The 17096-nt window shown below is 37.2% G+C and overlaps 1 protein-coding gene across 10 annotated transcripts in view; it reads right to left on the bottom strand.

Annotated features, from left to right (window-relative positions):
- Positions 1 to 12372, bottom strand: part of LOC127504058 (glutamate receptor ionotropic, NMDA 1-like) — a 33465-nt gene extending 21093 nt beyond the window's left edge. For 3 of the 10 annotated variants that reach the window (XM_051878398.1, XM_051878394.1, XM_051878393.1), the window contains exons 1-5: positions 11730 to 12371; positions 7145 to 7279; positions 5318 to 5494; positions 1450 to 1512; positions 573 to 670 (exon numbers count right to left, since the gene is read on the bottom strand). In XM_051878398.1, coding sequence (XP_051734358.1) covers positions 573 to 670; positions 1450 to 1512; positions 5318 to 5494; positions 7145 to 7279; positions 11730 to 11978 — 722 coding nt within the window. In that variant the 5' untranslated portion in view covers positions 11979 to 12371. Of the gene's footprint in view, positions 1 to 572; positions 671 to 1449; positions 1513 to 5317; positions 5495 to 7144; positions 7280 to 11729 lie in introns of all 10 variants that reach the window. The other 7 variants (XM_051878399.1, XM_051878400.1, XM_051878396.1 and 4 more) reach the window with 5 other exon arrangements.
- Positions 12373 to 17096: the final 4724 nt, after the last annotated feature.

Raw genomic sequence — 17096 nt, 5'->3', positions numbered from 1 at the left:
AGTTTGATACATGCTCTGAACGGTTTTAAATGTGTCTTTAGTAGCTTTCAGGGCATCTGAAAGTGTTAATTATCTTGCTGGCAATGGAGGTCTCACTGAGCCATTGGATTTTATCAAAAATATCTTAATTTGTGTTACCTGCTGCCAAATTTTGAGATAATAAAAAATATCTATATGGCAGTTTTTCCCCATGTGTGGCTGGTGAAAATTCTGAGTGGCTAATTACTTTGGAAAACCACTGGCCACAGTGGCTAGTGAGCAAAAAACGTTAATGTCAAGCCCTGTAGAAAAGGAAGAACAAAAATGGAACTTCTTTTTGGGGCAGTAAACATCAAGCCACAAGTTCTGTTCATTTAACTAGTTATGTATCAAACCTAGAATATTCCTTTAAGAAATGCAAGCAACCAAAACACAATATATGCGGTTCTATTCAGCAGGGTGAAAAGAATTATAAATATGTGGATGACCCATTCTGATTCATTACTCTTTTGCAGGTAATTATACAAAGTGAAGAGTGAACTGCAGAGATTTTGGCGGGCTGCTGACATAACATCATGCGGTAAACCTCTTACCTGGCAGAGAGAATGATCACTCGAGCCTCCAGCTCTTTGGCCTCCAGGAGCAGAGCAGTTAAGTTAGTCTCTTGGTTGAACTGAAGCACTTTCTCGGCCTGAGATTGGGGTACACAATCAGTCAAAGAGGCTATTTACTTCCATAACTGAACCATGCTGCCTCATTTAGCACTTTTGGTTGGTTTAGTTGTTTCTGTTTTTTTTTTTTTTTTTTTTTTTTTTTTTTGGGGGGGGACTGAAAAGGGGGAAAATGATAGAGTTCCAGGAAAACTGCTTCAAAATGAAAAATAAAAGAATAAAAAAGCTTGAAGAACAAAACAAATTAAAAACTTCGGCATTGTTGCATGCAAACTGAGGGTTATCAAGGCTTCAGAGAAGGACGTGCATGTTAGAGGTTTCGGGGAGTGAGACCGATGCAACCGGAAACTAAAACCAGGTGGAAAGGGGAGTGACAGGTGAGAGGACGTCATTTCCCCAAAGAAAAAGAGTCGAGAAAAAAAGAGCAACGAGGGGATGCTGCAATAGGAAGAAGAATCTGAGAGAGTGTTGTGTCCCAAACTATCGGATCTCCACAAAGGAATGGGCTTGCTTTTTTTTTTTTTTAAATCATGCATCATCCTTTATTAAAAAGGAAAAAATGGTAATGAAAGAAGCGGAGCGTTTTAAATTTTTTTTAAACGGAAATAATAATCGTTCAAAAGAAATCCATTCTTCATTTAAATCATAAAAAAAGGGAAAAGTAACGTCTCAACGTAACAAGAAACACGTGCTACCAAGAGAAGGGCATTTCTGGGTTGGCCGGTGATTGGTTGGGCTGTTTCTAGTAGCTACGTTTAGAGATTTTGGAGGGCGGCGTGCATTGACCATGCAAATATACCTTAGGTCCTCTCTTGTTGTCAAAGGACAGTTGGTCTTGGTTTTCATAGTTCCTTTTTTTATTCTGATGAGTAATGTGCACAGAGAAAATATGCAGACACAGAAGAATATTATAAACAGTTGAAAATGGTGGGCAGTAAAGCATCCAACAAATTTTCACTTTTCTGCTCCAAATTTGAATCCCTAACACTGGGACTTGCAAAAAACATCATAGACCATCTGACATAAGATCGCAGACCTAAACAAAGCTAGAAAACCCAACAACATTACAAACTTAAGGAACCAAGTGGTGCGTTTTCATCAATCCAGATCAACTACCTGCAGCAGCGTGTGAATGCCTACTGAATTATTGATGTAATGTTACTTCAAATTCAATACAGATCACAGACTACTGTGACGGGCTGCCAAGCTAACAAATCGCTCAGTAATAATGCAGAGTGTGGTATGATTGCAGAAGCCCATTTTCTCCTGCACCATCTTGAGTTCTGCTGTATTTTTGAGGGCAGTGGCCTCGGGGGGAAACCCCGGCTCAAACGGTGCCATTTTGCAGTCATATAAATAAACCTTCCCTTGCATAGACACACAACACTGCCCCAATACCGCGATAGGCTGGACATGCTCTAATGCGTTTCTCGTTTCAAGCTCCTGAAATTATGCATGACCTATATGCGTGTCGTGGCATTTGCTCATTATGGCACCTCAAAGGAAATTAGAAAGGTGAATAGACAGTGGCCTTTCCTGAGCACCTCTTTAACTAAACTCATGGTGCAGCCATGAACCCCCGCTGTGCATAGGCTGGAAATAGCTCATTATAACTGACACTTGTGTAAACTGATAGTAGAAGGAATATGAAAATGATCCTTGGTGCATAGTGCATAAAAATAAAGTCTCAGTCTGAAATGCATTAGATTATATTATAATCTGAAATTTCAGCACTGTTATGTAGACATGCAGCAATTAGTTGATCTTTCCTGTTATATTTCCTTATCTTTCCTGTTATAGACATTTATAAATATACATTATTTAATATATTAGACATTCAGATATGGCAGACTTTTTTTCATTTCTCTATAACTTTTAAAAGTGATTATGGTATAAATATTTTCTTAAAGTCAATGTGAATTGGTGTTGCTATTTGGTTATCACTTAACATTATCCAGGAACTCATGCGGCGTAAGTGACGAATAAAGGAACAGCTGTCATTTCAGAGGAAGTTATTGCATTCTCAATAAAGATTTCAAACAAAATGACCAAAAATAGTATGATGGCAGGAGCAACCATTTTGTACACAAATTAGAAAAGAGTTCAGACGTACAATGAAAATACACTATCAGAAAAATTCTACTTTTAGCTTGTTTCTTGTATCAGTGATACACCATTGTGATTTATTTATCCCTAAAGGGTGCATATTAGTATCCAATACAAAGGTGTATCTTTTAATGTTCTCTCCCAGTGACAAAGTGTTGTACCACAATTGTTTTTTTTTTTCTGAAAGTTTAGAAGACAGCATGATGTTCTGAATTGAATAAATGAAGTTGCACCTCTAAAAAAAAGCAAAGAAAAAAAAAGCGCCTGATATAATTGCACATTATACAAGCACCACAAAATGGCTGCCAAGTTTAAGAAACTCTATTCTATGATTCAGAAGGCAATTTAAAATCGTCAGTAGCAGTGCATAAAAAGGCCAAATAAAGCCTTTTTTCTTTCAAAGGCATAAAAGAAATAAAGATTTTTGTGCAAACATGTACATTGTTTAAAATATCTGGAATAATGTTTTCCTGGGAACACTTGGCGGCCTTTTTAAGGGTCTTATAAAAATGTAAATTCACTCCGGTGTGTACGGCCCCTTTCGACTGCAGCACACATGAAAAGGGCCCATTAAGTAAAGCTGTCAGTATGACAGCCAAAAAATGTACAAAAAATGAATTTACTGAAATTTTAACTCCACAAAGCCTTAATCAAACATAATTTCACATTGCAGTAAATCAAGAAGCAGAAGCTTTTCATGCATGCTAAATAGCAATGACTCATTCCTACTAATTACTCAACTACAAAAATGTGATAAAAACCTAGGCAAGACAAGGCAAATTTATTTATTTAGCACATCTGTGCTTTACATGGGCATGTATATATGACATTACTATTTTCAAAAGAAGTCTCTCATGCTCATCAAGGCTGCATTTATTTTATCAAAAAATACAGAAAAAAATGTAATATTGTGAAATATTATTACAATTTAAAATAATGTTTTTCTATTTCAATATACTTTAAAATATAATGTATTTCTGTGAATCAAAGCTGAATTTTCAGCATCATTACTCCAGTCTTCAGTGTCACATGATCCTTCAGAAATCATTTTAATATGCTGATTTGATACTCAGTTATTATCAACGATGGAAACATTTGTGCTGCTTAATATATTTTTGGATACTTTTTTCAGGATTCATTGATGAATAAAAAGTTAAAAAGAACACCATTTATTTAAAATAGAAATCTTTTCTAACAATAGAAATCTTTACTATCACTTTTTATCAATTTAACACATCCTTGCTGAATACAAGTATTAGTTTCTTTCAAAAAAAGAAAGAAAAAAATTACTGACCCCAAACTTTTGAAAGATTTCTATTTTAAATAAATGCTGTTCTTTTCTCTTTTTTTCAAAGAATCCTGACAAAAGTATCACAGGTTATAAAAAATATTAAGCAGCACAACTGTTTCCAACATTGATAATAAATCAGCATATCAGAATGATTTCTGAAGGATCATGTGACACTGAAGACTGGAGTAATGATGCTGAGAATTCAGCTTTGCATCACAGAAATCAATTATATTTTAAAAGTATAGTAAAATAGTAAACCATTATTTTAAATTGTAATAATATTTCACATATTCATATTATTGCTCTTTTTTCTGTAGTTTTGATCAAATAAATGCAGGCTTGATGAGCATAAGAGATTTCTTTCAAAAACATTAAAAATAGTAATGTGTCCAAACTTTTGTCTGGTGTAGTGTATATATATATATATATATATATAGGGATTTTAATATTTAGTCATTACATACATTTTAACGCATTCTGCATATTTCTTCTGTTATAGGACACAGAGTTGGTGACCCCTCGATAAAAGATGCATGATGCCTCTGATAATAATAATAAGAAAATGAAGAAGAAATTAAAATAAAGCAGCTATGTGGTATTTCACCAGTCTTCCAGCACCAGAAACGTCTCTGTGGGTAAGTAGCTCAATTCGCACCATACCTAAATAGTTTCACTGTTAATAATCTCTCGCAGCAATGAGGGCAACAATAATTACCTCAGCGCTGAGCAGGGGGGATGTGGGATGGTGATTTAGCTTTCATCCCCAAGGAAACTGAGCAGAACCTCTGCAAGAGCAAAATTCCCACAATGCACCACTGTATTTATGAAGCAATCACAGCTCTGAACCACCTGACGATAGACTTGCCAATTGCAAGAATTATATCTATGGCTCAAGGCTACAAAAATACCAGTTTATAAAGTGTATAAACAAATGGCATAAATGTGTTTAAAGAGTCACTGATGCTTTGCAACGCCCCAGGTTATGGTTTTCATTTTGCTCCTGTTGTGGAAAGACACAGGAGTTTTTGACTATGGTAGAAAGCAACATGAAATGAGCAAATAACGCACGTTAATTCAAATCAGACCACATTAGACATGGCTGACGCCTTTGGTTTTAGAATGTTAGCCAACATTTACAACATGGCATGAGATGTGATCACATGACAAAAAATTAAAACAGTTACATACATAGAAGACCTTTGCGATTGATACACACACGCCTGCATACAAGCACGCACTGGGAATCCTGGAACTGGAAGAAGTATCTTACCTTGGTCTCTCTCTCCTCCAGAAGAGTTTCTAGTCTTTTCTGCGCCGCTCTGCCTTCATGGTCGTCACTGACGATAAGGATGATGTGATTCCAGCGGAATTCCCGCATCATGTCAAACCACACATGTGCCTGGTGGGAATATGGTGGCACTGTACGCAGGAACGAGAGATGGATGCTCTGGAAGAAGGATAGAGAAAAAAAGAAGAAAGGTGGGAGACATACTGTAAAGTTTAAAAATTACAGTGTTTTTATTTCAGTAAAAAAAAACCAAAAGAGCGTTTCTTCAACTACAGGCATTTTTTTCACATTATTAAAGGGAACCTATAATGCCCCTTTTACAAGATGTAATATAAGTCTCTGGTGTCCCCAGAATGTGTCTTTGAAGTTTCAGCTCAAAATACCCCACAGATCATATATTATAGCTTGTCAAATTTGCCCCTATTTGGGTGTGAGCAAAAACACACTGATTTTGTGTGTCCCTTTAAATGCAAATGAGCTGCTGCTCCCGGCCCGCTTTCCAAAAGAGGGTGGAGCTTTAACAGCTCGCGCTTCGGCTGCTCAACAACAACAAAGCTGGAGAATCTCTCGCAGCCCAAAGGCTTACATTGTTCAAACCGGAGTCTGACACTGATGGAGAGACTCAGAAAGAAGTTAAAACTTTGAGAATGCATCTGGATGTTTCTGAATGGTTAGTGGATAAATTTATGTTGTTGCTGTGGAGTTGATTCAACTCATCGACTAGCATGTGCCGTCATGTTAATCTTTTATACAAATCCAGCATTGAATTGACCCTCGTCTGTGAAGCAGTCCGGTGTAAAATGACAGCATGGCAACAACACTCTACTACAACAATTCTTCCTTTTCTCTAAAGCAGCCCAATGTGACCTCACCCCCTACATAAACCCTTGCGCATTCCCGGGGGCAGCAGGGTTTATGTAAATTATGGGGTTTGTGATGTCACCAACCCAGGAAGAACCTTATTGTAGTCCCTACCAGCTGTTTTTTGTACTCAGTCATAAAGATAGTCATTTATTTAGTTCCTGAATGAATCCGTTGTCATCGTTTGAATAAACAATTCAATAACTCACTCATAAAGACAGCGGCTGTGTCCGAAGTGGCATACTCTCTTGAGTAGGTTCTTATTTTGAATAAGTAATTACTAAAAAATACATTCTGTGATATAGTAGAATACATTCTATATATATAGTATGAATGTGTGTAGTATTAATGTATTCCGGACGTAATACATGATTCATCATGTTGTCATTGTCATGTGACCTACCAGTGTCAGTTACGTCACTGCCATTCACAAATCCTCTCCTGTGGCCTCATGGTATAGTAGTGTCCATCGAATGCATACTTCAGAATCTCACTGGAAGAAGTAGGTCATCTGCTTACTTTTTGCCTACTCTTTTAAGAGTACTGTGAATTCGGACATACTACTCTTGTCACATACTGTTTTTCGCCTACTATATAGTATAGTATAGTAGTATGTAATCTCGGATGCAGCCAGCCACTTATTTTGTTCCTAAATGAATCAACGTTTTGAATGAATCTGTTGAATTGAAAGTCACTTGTTGACACCTGCTGGTGTAAGAACCTGCAGAAAGAGTCACTGAAATCCCCCACCACTGATACATTTTTTAAACGTGCGTCATTTCCAATCAAGCTGCAATTTTGTCTTTTTTTATGTTAACAGACAATTTAAACTCGTGATAGTATGAAAAGTGCTTTTATAAAAGCTACAGAGACCAATGTGCCCATAGTTGAAAAACAATGATTCATACTGAAACTGAATAATTAAATTTCTCTCTCAATGCAGCCCACCTTGTCTGAGTAAATGGACATCCTGGTAGTGAGCCCTACTACAGGTATGCGGTAGAACCCTGCGGTGTAGGAGACCGGAGTGGGCGTCAGATGGTCATTAGACTGTGGTGGATGGCTCACCAGGATGGCGTATACCTGCGAACAGGATCACAGAACTGGTTTAAATACAAACTAACAGTGAAGACTGGATCACAGCAGAGTGATAGGTATGACTCATGGATCTGGGCTCATTCTCTGACTAAATCTATAAATCACTTCACAGTCAGACAGATTGACAAATTGATTGATTGAAGATGAAGGATCTTTGGTTGGACTCAAGGGAGCAAAAAAGACAAAGAGGAATCTGTCATATATTAAAAGGAGGGTTTGTTCCAATTGTACTAAAGGTATACACTTAAGTTTTCATCAGCATATATTGAGCATTTGAGTGCTAGCCATATACACAGATCGACAAACAGATAGATAGACAGAACGACAGATAGAACAACAGATAGATGATTCAGTCATTGTTTTTCAAAAAATATGCTGTATTGAGAAGAAAAAACAAAGAGAAAAAAAGGTTTGGCAACATTATGTATTTCCAGAGAGACCCTCCGGCACTGGCTCCATCTGTCATTGAATGTCTCTTCTTCAGAGTGGGCAGAGACGTCAGTGAGCCAAAGGCGATACAGACAGAGCGATACAGCAGTTTCGCATGGAGGAATCTCACACAACCAAATTAATTCAGCAATTATCTTGACATTCTGCTAACAAGCTACACAACCTTACGGCCCAAATTTGTTGAAGGTATGTACATAATTGAGTGCTGAACACCCATTGGGTTGACCGGGGGAGGTTGGTGTGAATATTAGCGAGAGAATGAGCAAGGCAGAGCAAACAGGACAGGAGGGAGTGATTCATGTTCAGCCCAGTATTCAGCCCTGAGATAGACTCCTACCTCAGCACATTTGTAATGACATCACCGACCCAGAGAGCACTTAAAGCAGAACCGCTTAATGTGATTTTTGCGTGTGCAGGCTTTTAATGAAGCAACGCATCAGGCTGAATTACTCCCACGAGTGTGACAGTAGATATTCAGTAGTGAAAATATCTCTCATTTACACTGCAATAATTTGCTACTGCAATACTTGAAGGTTTTTCCCTTACACTTCTCAGGCTATAGCATGCCATAAAAAACTGAATGGTGATCTATTCTGTTGGCTATCCTACAAATTGTGCTTTATGTGGTAAAAAAGCACAAATTAAGTGGTTTGTATTTTTTAAATACTATTTAGTATTATTTTTTAAATGTTATTATTAAATATTATTAGTATTATTTACCTGACTACATTTGGTTACACCAACAAGTTTTATGTGTCAGATCAAGTAGAAAATGAAAAGTGGTTGCGCATTTTCACTCTTAAAGGATTAGTTCACTTCAGAATTAAAACTTTTTTTGGTTAAAAATGATCCAAAATCAATTTTTTAACAAGTACATAACCAGCTAGTGTTCAAAACTATCTCCTTACCTTAGCCCGGTTCACAACGGTAAGCTTGTAATTATGTTTTATAATTCGGGTGGTACTGGTGGGTTTTCGCGGGAAATTCAAGCATGTTGCCATTTGTCTTTGCGTCATTGCGTCACATCTGATTACATAAAGAACGAGTCCCAGCTAGTAGGATATATCACATGTGAAGCGGATCATTTATAGCCTTTTCTCATAGCAGCTGCAATAATTAAACTTATCATTTTGATGGCGGATTGTATTGTATGACAAATTAATGTTAGTGATTAGACTGTACAGAAATTGAAATCTACAGGTAACACTAATACACACTAAATACACTGTCACGCAATGCTGATGTTGTTAACATTAACAATTTGAGAACAAAGTATAACAATAATAATAATTTGCTCAGTTTGACGTGATCCAAGCTAAGCGATCGTTAGATTTAATCACCATTGGCAGCGCAATTTATTGTGATGCTTTTTTTTTCTCAGTTGGTCAGAACAAAAGTGAAAATTCTTACTTTGGTCATACTTCAAGACTACAATCTGTGATTCTGAAGTACAGTATCCACACGAATGTGGTGACTAACAGCAAACATTAGATTCATCCGCGCTGAGGAGTCGTGCCGAGGCACAACCCATGTAAAGATGATAATTCCGCAAACAACTGCAATTGCAGGTTTCAAACAGAGATGGCGACAAAGAGGCAAAACTGTAGCTTTAAAATTTCCTGATACTTTACTCACCCCGATGTCATCCAAGATGTTTATGTCTTTCTTTCTTCAGTCGAAAAAGAAATTAAGGTTTTTGACAAAAACATTCCAGGATTTTTCTCCATATAGTGGACTTCAGCAGTTACCAACGGGTTGAAGGTCCAAATTGCAGTTTCAATGCAGCTTCAAAGGGCTCTACACAACCCCAGCCGAGGAATAAGGGTCTTGTCTTGCGAAACGATCAGTCATTTTATTAAAAAAAATTAAAAAATAAAAAAATTAAATACTTTTTAACCACAAATGCTCATCTTGCACTGCTCCGCGATGCACCACGCATTACGTAATCACGTTGGAAAGGTCACGCGTGATGTAGATGAAAGTACCGATCTAGTGTCTACAAAGCGAACGTGCAAAGACTAAGTCAAACGGTAAAACAGCGATGTCGGACGATTTTGAAGTTGGAGGAGAAAATGAGACCGACCACCCTGGACCCTGGTGAACGTGATTTCACCAAGTACAACATGTTCCTGGATCAACATCTTTGTTGATCCTGGAACAACATTCCAATCAACCAATCAGATTTGAGGGACAAGTTTACCATTTATGTCAAGTTTAGGCTTACAACCAGGGTTAGGTGCTTCCACAACAGAGTTATTCAACTATCATTTCCCTCTGATTTTAGGGATAAGTTATGGGTAGGGTTAGGTTTAGGGGTTGGGAAAATTTTCGGATAGGAATGTTGTTCCAGGATCAACAAAATATGTTGATCCAGGAACATGTCTTACTTGGCAAAATCACGGTGACCTTACCACCCTACCGCGGTACTTCCGCATACATCAAGCGTGACCTTTCCAACATGATTACGTAATGCGTGGCGTATTGCAGAGCCGTGCAAGATGAGCATTTGTGGTTAAAAAGTATATAATTATTATTATTTTTTTGTTTTTTAAACAAAATGACCGATCGTTTCACTAGATAAGACACTTATTCCTTGGCTGGGATCATGTAGAGCCCTTTGAAGCTGCACTGAAACTGCAATTTGGACCTTCAGCCCGTTGGTCCCCATTGAAGTCCACTATATGGAGAAAAATCCTGGAATTTTTTTCTCAAAAACCTAATTTCTTTTCAACTGAAGAAAGAAAGACATAAACATCTTGGATGACATGGGTTGAGTAAATTATCAGGAAATTTTAATTCTAAAGTGAACTTATTCTTTGACGGTTTATTTATAGTGAACATTAGTATTTGTACAGTGTATTTATAGTGAACATTAGCTGTATGTCTGAGGCATCCTACCCAAAGACATCTTTGCAGATACTGATACTATGTTGACCCCTCCACCCCCATCTTTATTTTCATCAAATGCAGAAAATAGAAACTGCTTGCATTGAAAATCATTGATTTTTCATGCGTCACCTAGTTTATTTTGCAGCTGCTGCCCTCGGCCAGCATCTCACTCATTCCTGACATTAAAGCTCTGTGGGGTCAGCTACAGTACGTTAACCTTTCCTCCCATTGAGTCTATTGACCTGCGTGCATCATCAACTGACAGGCTGTCCTGTTTAGACATCTAAACAAATTATGCGGCTTCAATCTACTGCCACAATCCAAACCAAGTTTGAATACCCAAGCAAGTCTCCGCAGGTCAATGCCTAAACTGTAAAAATGTTTTGTTGACTAACCTAAAAAAATGTGCTCCATGTGGTAACATCTGAATTAACAGGTTTTATTCAAGTCAAAAATAAAATATGATATGACTTAATCAGCAGTGCTACATTTTATTAAGACATTAGGGTCAGAATATGGCTTCTTATACAACAACTGATATTTTCAGCAATTTTTTTTTAAAATGACAAAATGCCCTTCAATATCTGTCTATTTATACTGTAAAAATGTTTGTCTAAAAATATATTAAAAGTTTTTTTTCCCATCTAACCTAAAAAAAATATGCATCAAGTGGAAACATTTCAATTAACTAGATTGATTAAAGTCAAAAATATTATTTAATATGACTAAATCAACTGAGCACATAAGCTATGCCAACAGAAGTCATTTTAAGGGTCATATGATGATCACTTTTTACACTGCAGTAATTGCTTAGAAATTAGTAATTGGCATCAGTATATTTGTAGCTCTTTCTAATGCATATATTTGCATATTTAATCCCACTCTTTTCAATAACTTAAAAATGCTATTTGTAATGGATAATAACATGCATTTTTAAAACACTGCCTTTTGAAAGCTACATAAATTAATTCACTCTATATGGTGCATATTGCATGGACATGTTTACCCCTAAGGCAGCTTTTAAAGTCGTGTCATTTAAGACCGGATCTTGCCACATGGAAGTTCCACAGTTCAGAGATGATACTAAAAATCCCACCTGACTGGAAATAAGATCCTCGCACACAGAAAGAGCCATCTGAATCGCATTGGCTTTGTGAGTGACGGAGATGGCGGTCAACTTGAATTTTTCCCTTCCGTACACCTGGTTCGCCTGGGTAACCGCATCCTTGAACACCTGCTCGTATCTCTTCTGGCTCAGGACGGCCCCAATGTTCACAATCTTGGGCTCGCAGCCGCCCCGCACGCAGGAGCAGGAGAATAACGCAGCTAGAAGAAGCAGACGCATCGTATAAATGGCCAGAAGAGCGCACGGAGAGCCCCAGTATCCTCCTCTAGTATCGCTGCCGGAGCCTCGTGTGGGGGCTATTCGGTTGAGGAGAATGAAAGCAATGTCCAGTGTTGCAGTTATAGAATCCCAGGTGCGATATTCACGCACACTGCGGCGATATGTTCATGGTGCCAGTTCATTTAGGCGATGGCATCTGAGAGACCGGCATTCACTGCAGCCTTTTTCTGAATTCCCCCTTAAAGTCAGGCTGCAGACAGGCAGAGAAAGAAAGTCACATACTACATGAAGCCTGGCAGCAGAAATCAGTGATGCGTCTCGTATCGTCCGTCTCTTTGCGCGTCGGCTGTTGTTCTGCGGCGGAGCGCTGTCCTTGGTGCTGACAGCTGTGCGCGCTCTTTTACGCGCGCCCCCGCACCTCCTCCAGTTTTTCGCGTTGGCGTTGTGCTCGAATTAAAACGCTTCGATGTCACAAACAATCCAAGCGTGAAATTAATAAAAGAGAGAGAATAGTTTTTCCATTTAGAGTAAATGCGAATTGTGTTTTCATAACAGCATAAATGGGGGAAAAAAAACATATGGTTTTGACAGTCTCGAGTCGACCATTTATCAATATATTCCGGTGTTTCTAACCCATTTAATCCTATAGATAGCATTTTTGACCATTTACTTTTCAATTTGATGTGTCTAATAAGAGTCACTGCTGTAAATTGCAAATAGTTGTCAACTGTAAATGAAAGTGCTGATTTAATGTGAACGTTTTTACATGACCAGAGATGTTGCGTGCCCCCTGAAAGATAGAACAAAGCATGAAAAACATCTCATAATATAGATACAGATAACATATTTGGTACATATAATATTTAAAGGGTCTATTATTATTATAAATTGCTCTTATATAAATCATGGTCACAAACATGTCATATGGCCCATTTGGAATGGAGATGTTACATTGAATTCTGTTCTTGGATTACTGGATTATATTATATTACTTTATTGTTTGCAACTTTCTATTGGGCGCAATTGAGCAACTGTTATAAGTGTGACCAGGAATGAAACACATTATTTCATACACTTTAAAAAATGCTGGGTTAAAAACAACCCAAATTGGGTTGAAAATGGACAAACCCAATGATTGGGTTGTTTTAACCCATTGGTTGGGTTAAATGTTTGTTGGGCAGTTTTATTTAACCCAACTATTGTTTAAAAATTACTTTATGGCTGGCTTAAAATGAACCCAAAATAGGTTTGAAATTAAAAATCAGACATAATTACTAGAGGCAACAATAATAATCAAAAGTTTTATCAATAAGCAATTTAATAAATGTTTATTTTTTTAATTATTATTCATTAAACTTGATAATTTATTAAACATTAATAAATGTTAATTTCCAACATACTTTGGGTTCATTTTAAGTAAATAGTTAAGTTAAATAAAACATTTAACCCAACCGCTGGGTTGAAATAACACATTTGCTGGGTTAAAACAACCCATTTGCTGGGTTTTTCCATTTTCAACCCAATTTGGGTTGTTTTTAACCCAGCATTTTTTAGAGTGTAACTTTTATGTGTATTTTTTCACTCTAAAAAATGCTGGGTTGTTTCAACCCAAATTTGTGTGAAATATGGACAAACTCAACCATTGGGTTAAAAATGTAATTGAAAAAATTTAACCCAATGGCTGGGTTTGTTCATATTTCACCCAAATTTGGGTTGAAACAACCCAGCATTTTTTGGGTGTAGTTTTATTGGGTTATCCAAGAAGTATATACATGTGCTGACTTAGAAAATTTGGAATTAAATGGGTTAAAAACCATGTATAAGGGATTCATGCATAGTCAAACTGAGGTATTTTTTATATTCTTTCCCAAAACACTGTTTAAGACAAAAAAAGTATAGATAAAGTGTATTTTAGAAGAGAGGCCCAGATATAAAAATGAAGGTTCTTCAAGGCTCAGCAAAGAAACCTCTTGGCAAGAACAATTTTTATCTGTATTTATATCAGTGTATTAGTGTCTTTAAAGCACCCACACATGGTTGTCTAAAGTCAGATTCTCCTTGACTTTTTGGTTCCTTTATTTTTAGTCTCCCACGAGACTGACTTAAGATGGCTAAATGTTACCACCAATGCTCAGAGTTGTATTTAAGATATGATGATCAATTATGTAAGCACGCCATCTATATTTTAGCATTTTCAATCATGAAATCACTTGCTCCGTCTCTCAAACATGTTGCGACTTTCAAAGTAATTACATAAAATGGCAGGTCTGAGAGGTCTCTTCCCTGCATCCCGGGCTTTAAGTGCTGTCTGTTTTCAAAGGGCATCTGTGCAAAACTCTTTATTTTTGCTTTATTTTCAGAGATGCATAGTGCATGTCAAACCTCCAAACAAGAGCAGTGCTTTGAAAAAAATAAGTGTATGCTCGCTTGCGGTAAAAAGGGTAGTCCTTTCTATGCAGGTGCATGTGCTGAGCAGCATTATGCACTGATAGGCACATAAGGACAAAAGGGGAAAAAACGGTTACCAAGGAAACAAGCCTCTCTCCTGAAGTGTGAAGTTTCAAAGTATTCACATGTAGGCATTTTGTACGCGCTGGCAACGCACGGTGTTAATGAGATGAAGTGACAGTAGCGCGCCATAAAACATGCGCCACGAATCATTTAAACACCTTGAATGGTTAATTTTGGCCTATTAATATACAGATTTTCTTGTACGTACGCACTTGTTTTGTGTTGTGATTTTGTCATGCTTCACTCATTGTGATTTGATTTAATTTCCCCGTGTTAGAGAACTTGCAATCGAAACCTTATTAATATTTCATTATCCGTGGGAAATAATCCCCCTACATGTGAATGTCACAGCCTGATATGAAGAGGGGATTTGTAAATTAGGTCACAATTGATCTAGTTATGCCGTCGACTTTAAATAATGTACCACGCGCCTCAGGGGGTGTGTGTGTGTGTGTGTGGGGGGTATTTACTATGCATTTGTATTATAAAGTCTAATTTTAGTCTGTAGCAGAGGACAGTCATTGGAAATTAGAACCAAGCTGATTTATGGATGATATTATCTCATGAATGATTTGTAGGTATTCCTTTTATGTTTTTAAAATGGCATAAGAGTGTGAGTTTAGCCGTGAATGCGCTGCCAGTGGCGCGTGCTACCTCGCCGTCTGAGGTGTTGTAATACTTGGATGTCTCTCTCTTGCTGGGAGCCACACAAAAGGCTGACCAAGCGACAAGGTTCTCACTGGCCTCGGTCGTGTTTTGCTCCCTCCCCCCGACTCCCACATCCCTGCACATCAATACAGCTGGCCCAGCCTGCACTGCAGCCGTTATATAATGACGCTCCTGCCAACACACACTCACTCACTCACTCACACACACACACACACACACACACACACACACACATAGAGACAGACCATTTACCAAAGAATAGTCAAGACTAATTAGGAGATGACACACCTCTAATGTGTGTGTGGCAAAAGAAGCAGAAAAAGGAAAAGATAGGTTGATGTTTAAGGGGATTTTGTAAGAAAGTGTTAAAGTGTTATTAAATGTTTAAGGGGTAACAAATTGTGAGATGTGCCATCTGAAGCTAAATTAATCAGTTTTTTAATGTATGTTGGCATATATTTAGCCTTCAGAAATTTAACGGAGTTGACAGATTTTTTTGTTGTTTTTAAAAAAATGTATATACATTTTTTATTTGTGACCCTGGACCACAAAACCAGTCATAATGGTCAATTTTTTTATTTTATTTAAATTTACGTCATCTGAAAGCTGAATAAATAAGCTTTCATTGATGTATGGTTTGTTAGGATAGGGCAATATTTGACCGAGATACAACTATTTGAAAATCTGAGGGTGCAAAAAAATCGAAATATTGAAAAATCGCCTTTAAATTTGCCAGATGAAGCCCTTAGCAATGCATATCCACTCACAAAAATACATTTTTGATATATTTACAGTAGGAAATTTATAAAATATCTTCATGGAACATGATCTTTACTTAATATCCTAATGATTTTTGGCATAAAAGAAAAATCGATAATTTTGACCCATACAATGTATTGTTGGCTATTGCTACAAATATACCCGTGTGATTTATGACTGGTTTGTGGTCCAGGGTCACATTTAAACAATCATTTATTACTTTTAAAGGGGAGAATATGATGGTAACATGGTTGACGTATAACTTGGGGTCACAACAGGTCATAATAAAAAAATTTATGTCAAGTAATATCCTGAGCATACTGTAAATCTCATTTAAATAAGTGGAATATCTGTGTTTAAGTTAATTTAATATATTTCTTCAAACAAACGTGTTTGTATTTTGACAAATATATTTGTCCCATGTCAGTAGCAGACCACAACTAATTGTCTTCTTAATTTTGTGAGTGTAATATTATATTTATTTATTTTTTTCATCAAAATGTGCATGCATAGAGTATTTGCTAATGCAGTTATTAAACATGACAATCATGAATGCTTTAACACAAATTAAAGATGCATTAGACTATTCTCTACAGAAACATTTTTTGTTACACTGGTTGAAAGTCTCCTCATATCCTGATAGCAATCACTATGTTAAACGGTCTGTGGAAGGCGCAGGACCATAAAATGTTCATCCAATTATTATATTCGGTCCGAATGAAATAATACAATGTCCTACCTGCCTGTCAATGTATGTTTTTTAAATACCCTCGCACACCCTGTTTGCGCAGACATCATACAATACGTCATCAGCGTGTTTCATGCTATGCAGAGTTTATGTAGACAGACGTCAGTCACAGAGCACCACAAACAAAACAGCATCTACTTTTTACAGTTCTTACCGAATCAAAACAACAAGCTTATGCTGCGTTCATGCCATAACTACCGTAATTAAGAGATGGTAACCCGTGACGTTCTAACCGGAGCTGATCAGTCAGACTTGAAATTATGCGTATCCATTTCAACAGTATCAACACCGAAATGAATCTGCAGCAGTCAGGTACAAGCTTGTTTACGTTCATTATTATTGTAATGTTTTGTGCTTTGAGACATGAGGTAGTTTAACGCCATCTCTTGTGACGCTTTGCCGAGAGCAGCTGTGTGTGTGTGCGTTCATGT

This window comes from Ctenopharyngodon idella, chromosome 21 (genome assembly GCF_019924925.1).
Source record: "Ctenopharyngodon idella isolate HZGC_01 chromosome 21, HZGC01, whole genome shotgun sequence".
Classification (NCBI taxonomy): domain Eukaryota; kingdom Metazoa; phylum Chordata; class Actinopteri; order Cypriniformes; family Xenocyprididae; genus Ctenopharyngodon; species Ctenopharyngodon idella.
Note: the sequence above shows the minus strand (reverse complement) of the source record. Positions and strands in the feature narration are given on the sequence as shown.